Raw genomic sequence first — 12,751 nt, forward strand, 5'->3', positions numbered from 1 at the left:
AACACACACACACACACACACACACACACACACACACACACACACACACACACACACACACACACACACACTCAATCTTACCATCTTATCGGACGTACATATTAATTAAGAGCAAAGATTGACACGTGTCAAGCATGACTTTGAATCTTTTCAGCAGCTTTCATTACAGAAAAAATGAAACACTATTCTTGTTTCACAAACTTTTCATTTTTGGAAATACAAAAAAGGAATCCGATGTAGGCTGAAATAGCAATGATGATAATAAGCTTATTATTGTTGTAAACAACTGCTACAAGGCTAATTGCAACACACATATAATGGGAAATAAATACAATGCTATCATATTAAGAACTAACTCCTACAGTACACTACATTGCAATACAGTATATATATATGTATGTATGTATGTATGTATGTATGTATACATACATCACGTTACATACATACATACATATATACATATATATATATATATATGTGTATATATAATGTATATCATATATTTATAATATATTATATCATATATACATATATATGTGTGTGTGTATATACATCTGTATGTGTATATATATATATGTATATCATATATCTATATATCATATCATATATCATTTATATATATATATATATATTTTATATATATATCAAGCCAGTTTTGTTGTTACAAAATGTACTTCTTCTTTCACTTTGGCCTTGTATTCTGACCTCTGTCCCCTTCAGACATTGGCTCCTCCCAACATGAGGTGAAGTCACAGTCGTTTAGACAAAATCCACAAGTCAATTAAAAAAAGTTAAAAAACTTGTGTCATTCAGAACAACACACTTCATCATGATCCATTAACCTCGACTTCTGATGTTGCTAGATATGATGTGTTGTCACCAGATCATATCCACATGCTGTAGAACTGCAGCTGCTGCAGGGAGATCAGGTCTGGCTACATGCACCTGACAATACTGTATGCCTGAGGTGATCTCCCTACACCAGAGACATGACTCACTCCACGCACATTCAGGCACAAGGCTGACATGACATTACAACAACATCAGGCTGGCCAGACGAGAAACCCGTAAAATAATTGAAATTGACAGGCCTTTACCATGCCCTGCTCTTGAATGCATGAACATGTGCAAAAATATACCTTGCAGATGCAAATAAAACTGAACTACAAGCAATCATTTAAGAACAATGAAACAATTTGGAAATGGACTTTGTGACAGACATTCAGAAGACACATGTAATAGTGCATTAATAACATCTTAAAGTTCAAATATGGGTATTATCTTCTATCTCTCTTTATATATCTTGCCTTGCCTTACAGAATGTTTCACTTAATTTGCAGAATCATAATGATTACTAAAAGAACAAACACTTCAGTGCAGTATGCATGCATAGCCTAAAATTGTGCAACTTGCAGCCCTCCCTCTGGTAGGTCCCCTACATGTAGACACTAGACCCTCCTCATAATTAAGTGCAGTTTAATCAACCAACATGGGTAAATGTCAGACATAAAGATTTTACCTACATTTAAGAGGCATATGGGACTGGCCGAAAAAAAATTTGTTTTGAATAGCGTTTCCTTCAAGCAGACGCTAGGGTGTGTCGTTAATTAGAAACAGCAGGGCATTGCGTGTTGTTAAAGTATGGGAGCTGTTTTGAACTGTGTTTGCAGCTAAAAGTCATGGTTGTCTCCGTTTTATTTCTCTGTAATTGGGCATGTGGTGTGCCATTATGTTCGTGATGATGCATGTTTTTTTTTCTTTTTACCGTAGCAGTTTTTATATTAAAGTAAATCCATATTTTAGAAACCACAATTCAGCCCCTGGCTGCCATGTGGGATTTGCTGTATGAAAACTGTTATGTATTTTAAATTGAACAAAACATTATTATAGAGTAAACGAGTACTATATACTAATTATTATTGAATAGCTGTTGCTGACATCTGAAAATTCCTGACCTGGTGCTGGTTCTTCCTCCCTCCCTTCCTCCCCATCTTCCTCCTGCTTGTTTCTCACCAGTCTCAGCTTCTTTAGCAGGTTAACAAAGCGCTGACCAATAGAGAGAGTAGGTGGCTCCTCCTCTTCTTCATCCTTTTAACAAAAAATTTAGAACACAAGAAAAATGCTAAAAGAAAACTTTATCATTGATAACACAAATATTAACTGATATATGTGATGTAGCAACACCTGAAGCTTCAGCACCAAGGATAACATCCATGTCCATAATATCACCAGGGTCCATAATATCGCCACCTTCAGAAATAGTGTGCTTAAAGATATTTTTACTGCAACATACCCTCGGTATGTACATTTGAGGTGTGCAGGAGTGCATACCAAAAGTATGTTGCAGTAAAAATATCTTAAAGCACACTATTTCTCAAGGTGGCGATATTATGGACCCTGGTGATATTATGGACACGGATGTTACATAGTAGTCCAGTGGCATAGCTGAAAAATTGTGCACTTTTGTCTGAAAGCACCAAATTTGGCACACATGTAGCTAAATGTAATCTAAGCAAATTTGGATATGGAGGCATTTATGAATTTTCAACCGAAGTAGTTGAGCTAGGTCGTTTGTGTTCTAAGAACCTAGCCTTCAGGGATCACAGACTTGATATCTATAGTATGTGACATCACAGAAGCGGTGGATTGCTCATTCCTTGACAAACACAGGAGCTGTACACTCAGTCAAAAATTTGGGTGAGTCCAATTTTTTGTGTTGGAAATTAGTTATGTCTTGCTCGGATGAAACCTGATGAATAATTAGCGGGGAAGAAACGTTTTTATTTAGCCTGGTGTGATCGCAAATCTTTAAATTGGATTTTCCAAATTAGTTATCATGAAGAGGTTTGCAATGGGAGCTGTTAGGGGTTTTTATGTCATACTTTGGATTAATTTTGTTTAGGACTTCGTTTCCACTGTTTTTTTCATTTTGTGACAGAATCAGCATACCAAACCTGGTTGACTGAGAGAGAGCAAGAAACGCAGAAAACTGGGAGGGGGGGGGGTGCCTGAACCAAAACCAAAATATCAAGTTGGCACAGCAGGAGGCACAGAGTGACATGCCCTTTTTACAAGGAGGTGGACACAATAAAAGGTGACCCCCCAACTTCACTTTTTTTTCAAACTGCTATCAAGGCCCACTAACCGGGAATTCATCAGACAGGATTTCACTAACTGGTTACATGTAAATTTATACTATGTAAAAATCTGATATGAACACTAGAGGTTTAATTTTAGCCGGCCGCGGGCTATCCCTGCTATTTACTAGTATCAGGTTTCATCCGGTTTCTAAAAGTCTGGTATGAACAGGGTCAATGATACAAAAGACATACACTGTACATGTAAAAGGAAAGTCAAGGAAACACTTACCAATGGCATACCCAGGTCAGTCAGCATGTCATCATGGAAGTAAAACATGGCCTCTCTCATGTCCATGGGTGTGGGACAGTCTTCATTCTCTTCATCATCTTTAAAATCCACTAGATGATTCATCTACAATCATAGGGAACATGTGCTGAGGATTTTCATGCAGAAATATATGTGAAAAATTGATTGGACAGACTCTCACTGCTCTGAGTCAGCATTTTCTTATAATGATCACAAATTTTCATCTGCAAATATTACTAAAAGTCTGGTCTCACTTGCTCTTGTGGTGAACACCTGAACTCTTTGGTCTTCCTGGCTGTGACAGCCACCGACATGTGCAGAGCACTCATCACCTCGTGGTAGCGCTCTGCTTGGTTCTGTGGGTGTGATACCAAATCATATGTGAGTTCTATCTGTTCTAGCTACAGCATCAGTGTCTTGGTTACCTTTGTCAAGAAGGTTATGTGTTAGGAGCATTTTATTATATAGGGGTTCCTGATTTTTAACCAATCATAACTCAGGGTGTGGTGAATGTACCCTAACGATATTTGGTACGTACAGGTTGGGGTAATGCAGCTTTTAGGGTAATGCAGCTGCATTCAATGGTTGAATTTTTTTTGACTAGACTTTTTTGGATCCCGTTTTATAGCCAAACAATAGTTTTGTTGTCTAACAAAAAAACACGGTCTCGGTTAAAGATACCCAAGCGAAGGTGGGTTTTGACTTTAAAAAACTCAAAGTCTACAGTTCAAAGTTGTCTAACAAAAAGACGCGGTCTAAAATCATGTTGATTGCCCAAGCACCAGCGGTTTGGGACTTATAGTCAACATGGTTTGGTGGTGGGCCGAGTTGACCAGGGCGGTGGGCCGAGTTGACCAAATTTGCGATGGGCCGAGTTAGTAATGGTCCGAGTCGTCCTGATTTCTTCCAGCAACACCCACTGTAGGTTTCTTACCATTTCCATTACACAAGCATCCCTTTCATGAGCTTTCATGTACATGTAGTTGTTTGTACAGAAGCTTGGCTTGGTTTTGTACCCTTTTCAGTTTATCTTGTCTTCTTTTGTGCATGGATCCCACACACATGTACTGTCACAGCATATTCTAGGTTTGGTCTTACAAGCGACAAGGTTTTGACACAAAGTAAATTCTATTTACAAACCTTTTGTACTTTACAGGCCCACTGGTCTCCGAATGCAACAATGGACTCCACCTTGTGCCTAAGATCATTGTCACATAGATGATGAAGCAGGTAGCACATCTGTAACAAGGTAAAAAAACATAATCGTCACGAGGTTTAAATTTCTAAACCTCCTTGATTATACAGCTACTCATGTCAACAAATTCACCAGCATGATGTCACAAAATAAAAAACATCTTCTTCTACATGTAATTTCTGTCTGCTACATCTCAACCATCAATCTCACCAAGGCATCAAAATTCCCTGGTGTCATACAAACATCACTAATAATATACACACCTGCAGTTTGACTGGTTCCACCAGACCCATTTGCAGCAGTCCATCAGGAACAGTGCCTGACATACACAATACAAAATGATTAGAGTCATCAGATGTAGTTAGTGTAACATCAACTGTAATAATTCTGCTGGGTACTCTTAGACTACAAATAAGAATCTAGGCAGGACGTACATGTAGTGCCCAAATTTAGCCCAACCAATAAGCACTTGGAAAAACCATTTGGTCGGCACAGTGTAAGTCTTCCACCAATTTCTTCATCAGGAACTTTTCAAAGTTTTCCCTAGGTATCGTTCTACAGTGAGTTTCCCTTGATCTACATTGAGGTTTCACTGGGTATTTCGCCGAGTTTTCCTATGGACAATATCCCAATCTGCTTTCGAATCTTGCGGGAGTCTGCCTTCAGTGGTGGGGTGTCAACCTTCGGGCTGCAGCCGCCAGGAGCGCAGTTTAGTCAGCGCTAGAACATTGTACACTGCACAAATTTTAAGTTTTACAACTTGATGCAAAAAGTAGTGCATTGCCGACAGACAATGTCTGATCTCACCTGATGCATAGTTCTCATCAAACACACCCGGGTGAATCAGGCTCAGAATCAGTCTCTTCTCATCATCATTCAAAATACCTGAGAAAATATACAATATCGAATATCTGATTCCTGAAGTGATTATTTCTAATAAACACTGATCAATTCTACATTGTTACACCCCTTGATACATGTACATGTGTTTTTGTTGCTCAACAATGAATTTGGGATTGAGATATTTGTTAGATGCAACAACAGTAATGCCACCAATAATGTAAACTTAAGAGTCTCAAAGTTTTCAGAACACCATGCTTTCCAAAACAATCAAGTCAGAAATTCCTAATGCTTTTGCAACAGTCATGAGAGATTTGTGCTACAGTGTTGTTTGCCAGAATATCAAGTAAACATCAGTTTCAGCTCAACATTTACACAATTATTCACAAGACAACTAAATAAACTTTGTTTTGCTGACCGTCAACTGTTTAGTAGTCAATCTTAAAAAACACCATATCTCCGGTAGTAGGACCATCAGTAGAAACAATCTGCAGACATCTGCAGTCCTACACACACTACATGTACGCAGTTAAGAACGAGAAAAAGCTATAGACTATAACGTTATATATATACAGTCATGTATATTAAGAAAAAAACTATTTGAACCATGCATTGTTGAACACCTATTTACTGGTTTCTGAAAAACTTGCATCTATAAAATATGTTGACAAACACCTACCAATGAGAAACAGCTTGTCCACAAGTTTTAAAGATGGACTGTAGAACAGACAGAAAAACATTGAAGAATCATCTCATTATAAAATTCTTTCAATAGAAAACAAAAACATCAAGATTAACAACCCGTCCAGTGGACGGCAAGGCTGGGCAACCAAATATTGACCAGATTGCTCAGCCCTGGCATAATGCCTAAAGAAGTGGAAAAGCTCCTGGACCAGCAATCCTTGAGCACTTATTCATTGACTAAGAGAATTTTATGTATCCATGATGAAATCCCCTGATTGAATGTGAATGAACCCCTCCGACACTGGCATGACGTCTTTTGATCCAACTACCAAGAATTCTAACCTGGTCGACTTGTACTTGGGCAAAGACCAGGTGAGATATGTGACTTACCTGAATCACGGTTCAGCAAGCTTAATGTAAAGATGACTTCAGATAATCAATTGTTCAGACATGGAGTGTGTTAACATACACAAAGAGGTTCTCCATGCTTCCTCCAGGTGGGTCCCTGCAATGAACACCTGCATGGACTGCAGCTGTCAGCTCCTCCAGGACATACTTTTTCAGTTCTATCAGGTCATATGGTGGGCTGCCAACAAACTTCAGGTCTCCACTGCACACAACACATTAGAGATACACAAGTGTGAACACCAAACCTTAGAATATCATGACATCAAACAATAAAATTCCCCTGGGAACAAATGACCTGTTTAAATTAAGGACTGATGCCATGTACATGTAACATTACCTACATGTACTCACTGTAGAGAGAAGGTAATGGCTGCACAGTGTGCATTTTGTTCAGTATTTTCATCTACCAGAGTATTTTTGTATTTCTTTTGTACTTCCCTATTCTAGCTGGTCTGGAGATTAGACAGCCTAAAATAAATGCAAAATTGTAAGGGAATCAAATCAATGACTATAACCTACTATATATAATTATATATAAATCTATGTTGAGCAATGGAAAGAGGGCCTCTTCTTTGACAAAACGAATTGAACTCTTCCATTATTCTTAGAGAGCCATTTCTGTATGGATTATGTAGCACAATATGCATTTCCTTTAATGGGAAATGTTCCTTCACTTTTACTTTGACTGAATGACTAGTGATCAAAGACATTCTATGCTCCTTTTTAGATCAATATTTAAAAACAATCTTTCTAAGACCCCATTCATACTAGACTTTCAAAAACCGGTTGAAACCACTAAATAATTAGTACCAGATTTTACATAACCAGTTTTGTAAAAATCCTGTCTGGTGAATATCCAATTAATCGGCCATGATTTTGCAGTTTGAACAAAAATAGTTCCTCTATCCTGCTCTTCCGATTGTTGTCCTTGGTCTTCTTGTATGCCGTCTTCAAGTTCCTTAACTCCGGCACTGATCTGTTATCTTCAGGAAACCATGATGCTCCCCCAACTAGACTGAAATTTCCAGGTAAATGTTTTTGTTTCGGTAGACCACGCAAAATGAAGAAAAAACATGGAAAAACAGTGGAAATGAACTCAAAACAGCACAATCAAAACAGCTTGAAGGTCGCACACAGCCCAGAAGCTGACCCGTAAACCCGGGAATTATGTTGTAAAAACTGGTTGAATAAACCCTTTCAGATCAGGTCACGAGGCAGTTTTTGAAAATCGGATTTAAGCCCCTAAAGAACTGGTTGATTTGCATAATCACACCAGGCTAAACAAAAAACATTTTTTTATTTAGCAGTTTCAAGTCTGGTATGAACAGGGTCTAAGCTGCTCTAGGTCTGACAGAAGAGGATAACTTGCCTTCAGTACTTTTTATTTTAAGTTGTTTAGGAATGAAACACTAAAAATCAGATGAAGTTTTCCATCTTTTCAACGACAGTCTCACATTTCTGTTATGAACTCTGGCTTGAGTACTGGTGGTCTGATAGAGGTGGATGGGCAGACACCAGGTAGAAATGGTTTCAGAGCTTCACAGTCCTCAAACAGGGTGATGGAGCGGGTCTGGTCACTCAGGGGCACGATGTACTCATTCTGGGTCATCATCCTGGTGGGAAAGATTCAGAACACCTGGGGTATCATTCAACATCAATAGAGATTTCATAGACAAAATTGAATCAAACCATAATCTTTTATTATTGATAAACATTCCTTGAAGCTGCATTATGTAACATTAGGATGATGCAAAAAGTAAATTTGCTGGTTTCTAGTTGAATCAACCCTACTCCATTGCAAATAAGTGCTATTCAGGAAGTGTACAATATGGACCTGGTGCCAAAGCTTGAAACACAGCTGTCCGCCATGTTTGTTTACATTTTCAAATTCACATTTTTTGATGGCACTACAGCCTCAGTGTACCTCATGTACGTGAACACCAAAGTGGAAGTAAATTACAAGTCAATTTTTGGTGCAAAAATGTTACATAATGCCCCTTTAATGGGCAATGCAAGTAAGACAGCCATTCAATCAGGCATTTATCACATTTTGAACAGGAAGATATGTGGTTATATATAATTACCTTGACTTGACCCTTGACTCCAGATGCATGTCAATCATGAGGTCATAGAAACCCTTCCTCAACAGTCCTGGGAGATCTGTGAAATACATACCTTTCTGTTCATCACTTTGTAAAGCAAAAAGTGAAAATAATCTGTTCAACACTGGACAATGCATTCAAAGACTAAACTAGAAAGGGACTTGGTTACTGTTAAGTATAGACAGATACAGTGCACCCCTCCCCTGAGTGTATAGTGAACGAGCCCCAGGGTCACAGAAAGTAGGGCCATCCAGGCAGAGAGTCTTCCCAAGGGTTTCCAGGAATGTGGGCATACATGTAGATGTGGGTCAGAGACATGCCTGTGGACATTCCATTCCTGTGGACAAAATGCCTGTACCATTCCTAGAATTCTTGCAAACTGCACACAATACTGTACCATTAGGCTCCTCCCTGAGACGTCGCCATAAATAAATGAAATATAACTAGCACTAGAGTGCGGCGATCTCATACCTCCATGACAGTTAAGTGCTTTTATATCTTTAGTATCACAAGAGCTACCTACATGTACCATCCAAAATTTATGTCCTTAGCATGTTCAGATCGTGAGATATCAAAACTTTGCGGAATTTGCACTGCAGTACCAAGGGAAGTCACTAGGAGGCCCAAAATGTAATCATTTCGAGTTTTCATGACACCCTACCGACGCATCAAGTATGAAACCAATCCATTCAGCCGTTCTTGAGTTATCTTGTTGATGAACAGACAGATGGACAGATGGACAAAAGCAACTGAAAATATAACCTCCATAACATGTCATGGAGGTAACTACAATGTATACAGGCCAACACTTGCCCGGGAGCAAATGCAGTAGATGTCTTCACCACAATCCCCCGTACCAAAAATGGACCTCCATGTAACCCCCTCCCGCACAAATGGACTGTTCCTAAATCACGCCTGTCCCTCAACAGAGACGAGGGGCGCCACAGACTTTCTGCAACCTATGATCCACTGCTCATGGAGTCACGTGTGTTATCTGTGTGACGTCACGGAAGCGGTGGATTGCTCATTCCTTGACAAAGACTGGAGTTGTACAGTCGAAAGTTTGGGTGAGTCCAATTTGTTGTGTTGGAAATTGCAGTTTAAACTTGCTTCATAATGCTTTCTACCGACACAGATGAACTTTCAAGATAAAAAACATTATAAATTGAAACACATATAAGAAAAGTCTGGGGGTTGTTGCAATGCCATGACATACATGTACTACATTTCAGGTTATAATTGGCTCAAAAGCGAAAGGGCTAAATCAACCTTATCAATGAAAGTGGCACAAAACAAGTCATCATCCAAAAAAGATGCATGTATTTTTCTACCTATGGTATCAGGAGTGAAATATAATGACCTGTTGACAAAAGGCTTATACATGTACATGTATGTTCATCATGATTATACAGTATACCAGTTATGGAGGTGGTACTCACATCTTGATCTAATACAGTACATGAGTTGTTCCCTGTCAATATGCTCAGTCAGGATGTGTGCGACTCTGTAGTTCCCCTCGGCACATACAGCACTGTACATTTTCAGTGTTCCAGCATGGAACCTACAGTAAAAACACATGTTAAGGGCATTACCATCATCCATCACAATATGTCTAGCTCTATTGTGATCAATTTACCACAGGATAAATGGGGATACATTTCATTTCTTAAAAAATCATTAAAAGAGTCAAGGGATGTAACTTCTAGAGCTACAGTACTGTAAGTTATAGTAATGTTTACTGCTAATCATCATTCAATTTTTCCTGCTAATTTTTTTTCAGGAAAAGGAGAAAAAATGATATAACATGTGATTATTCTATTCTAAAAACTTGCCCTAAATTTTAACTTCTTGGGTTAGATTTTTTCGAACTAGTCCAGAATTAGGGGTAGGTCGGAATTAGGGCACCCCCCGTTAATTGGTTTATACCAGTCCCATACATTGGGGTGATATTTGACCCAAATCCATGTTCACGTTTGATACCTGCCTATTCCACCAGGAGGATGCAGTGACGTAGTGTGTCACTAATCTAATTAACTGGCTATGAAATCACTACTCTGTTAACGTTAGTACATACATGTGTAAAAGAATATCTCCACGAAAAGAAAAGTATGAAGGGAAACCCGGAGGATGACTAATCACCTGAGAGAAGTCAGTAGGCTGTTGTCTGCATGTCAGTCCATCTGCATCACCACATTCATCATATTGTATTCGGAAGACATGTACTACATGTATGTACAATGTAGAACTAGACTAAATTAGATTTAGTGGACAGCCTACATGTACGTCACCACTGCATGGTATCAAACGTGAACATGGATTTGGGTCAAAATATCACCCCAATGTGTACAGGACCTGTATAAATGAATGAATGATCTTTTTGGCTGTATGGCTATGGCAAATAGGATTTTGGGTTGAAAGGCACCAAAAGTGAAATTACTTAACTTGTTCTTTTAAGTCTCTGACGTCTTCGAAGTCTATGCGCCAATCTGTCTGAATTATACCATCACAATTCTTTTAAAATAGGGGTTAGCAGGTCCAGATAAGATGGATGATTCTGGTTTCTATAGTACGCCAACATGTCAAGGGGTCACTGTGGTTGTGTTTGTGTGTGTGCTGGCACCTACATGTATAGCTCTTGAGGCTTGAATGTACTCAATCACTCAACACTACATGCATGTATCATTTCCAATGATTTTTGGAAAAGAGCTAACCTCAAGAGAATTTCATCATCAATCAGCTCCAGGAGATCCACACATTTGTGTTCCTCAGGAATGTAACAGGCCATAAATTGCACTGGAGGGAAAAAGAGAAACAGCCATACACAAATATGTCTTATAGTCACAGTCTTTTCATCATTTGCTGTAAAATACATATCAGATGGTAGACTTACAATATTGCAGGTTACAGAAAAAAAGAATTTCGAGCTCAGGCCTGCACTAATTCGTCAACTGCACAGTATTTCTGAACACTTAAGATGGCAGTGCAGGTTATCTATCCATATGGGCTTCCACTGTACATGTACATGTAATGTTTCCATACAAAGGGATAGGTACTCTGCATTGAACAGATACAATATGTATGAATGCACTGTATCATGTTTTATTGTGTTGATTGTGATGTTGCAAGAAGAACTAATAATAATAGTAAAGGATTATATCTGACCAGGCTCTATACACTCCATGTGATATCCCTTGGTTGGAGACTCTTTGAAGCTGCGCACGTCTAGGCACTTGGCTGGCATTCTCTTCCAGGAGGTCGGCTTGAGCAGCTGCATCTCCACCCTGGCTGGGCACTGAGGCACAGGGTTACCAGCCTCACTCTTGAAGTAGACTGCAGACAGCGGCAGGCAGGTCTGCAAATAACAGAAACAGTGAACACCAAGAGGGTACAGGAAGTGTGTATAAACATGTGGATTCCCTATTTGGTAAGTTATATTTCATTACCAATCTACTATCATTCAGTGGCCTCATTAGGGGCATGACAAAAAAGGTATACAGAGAAACATCAAGTTAAAGGTATGCAAGCTTCTATCTTGAATGTCATACGTATGTTTGTCTATCCCCCAAAATGATTCAGAAGTTGTTTGCTCTTTTTAGCTTATTTTCAAAAATGCCCTATCAGCTACAACATAGCTGTAATTTATGGGAATCACTTAAAACAAGCAGCACTTTAATTATGGAAAAACACTTTAATTATGGACTCCTCGCTAATAACTCTAAATTGCTTTACCCAATTAGGTTTATATTTTTTCTGAGTACATAGTAGAAGGTGACAAATATGTGGAGTGTGTTAATTAGTCCCTAGGGTATAGTCCAATTATACATAATTATACATGATTATACTATATTTATCTATAATCATGTATGATTATACATATTAGTTTTTCCATTATACATAATTATGTATATCCCTTTTGTATCATTATACATAATTATGTATATCCCTCTTGATCATTATACATAATTATGTATATTCCTTTTGATCATTATACATAATTATGTATATCCTTTTAACCATTATACATAATTATGCATATCCCTTTTAACCATTATATATAACTATGCATATCCATTTTGGTTATTATATATAATTATGCATATTAATTTTTACCATTATACCATAATATATGACTTTT

General features: G+C 38.3%; 1 protein-coding gene across 1 annotated transcript in view; it reads right to left on the reverse strand.

Moving 5' to 3' along the window:
• LOC109464113 (ryanodine receptor 3-like) overlaps positions 1-12,751 on the reverse strand; it is a 206,779-nt gene that overhangs the window by 121,313 nt on the left and 72,715 nt on the right. The window contains 13 exon segments of the mRNA XM_019761046.1: positions 1,956-2,088; positions 3,370-3,492; positions 3,642-3,743; positions 4,528-4,626; positions 4,846-4,901; positions 5,390-5,467; positions 6,102-6,139; positions 6,576-6,716; positions 7,969-8,127; positions 8,599-8,674; positions 10,056-10,177; positions 11,328-11,409; positions 11,779-11,968. Of these exon segments, the coding sequence (XP_019616605.1) occupies positions 1,956-2,088; positions 3,370-3,492; positions 3,642-3,743; positions 4,528-4,626; positions 4,846-4,901; positions 5,390-5,467; positions 6,102-6,139; positions 6,576-6,716; positions 7,969-8,127; positions 8,599-8,674; positions 10,056-10,177; positions 11,328-11,409; positions 11,779-11,968 (1,399 nt within the window).

This window comes from Branchiostoma belcheri, unplaced genomic scaffold (assembly GCF_001625305.1).
Source record: "Branchiostoma belcheri isolate BF01 breed outbred unplaced genomic scaffold, Haploidv18h27 scaffold132, whole genome shotgun sequence".
In the NCBI taxonomy this organism is placed as follows: domain Eukaryota; kingdom Metazoa; phylum Chordata; class Leptocardii; order Amphioxiformes; family Branchiostomatidae; genus Branchiostoma; species Branchiostoma belcheri.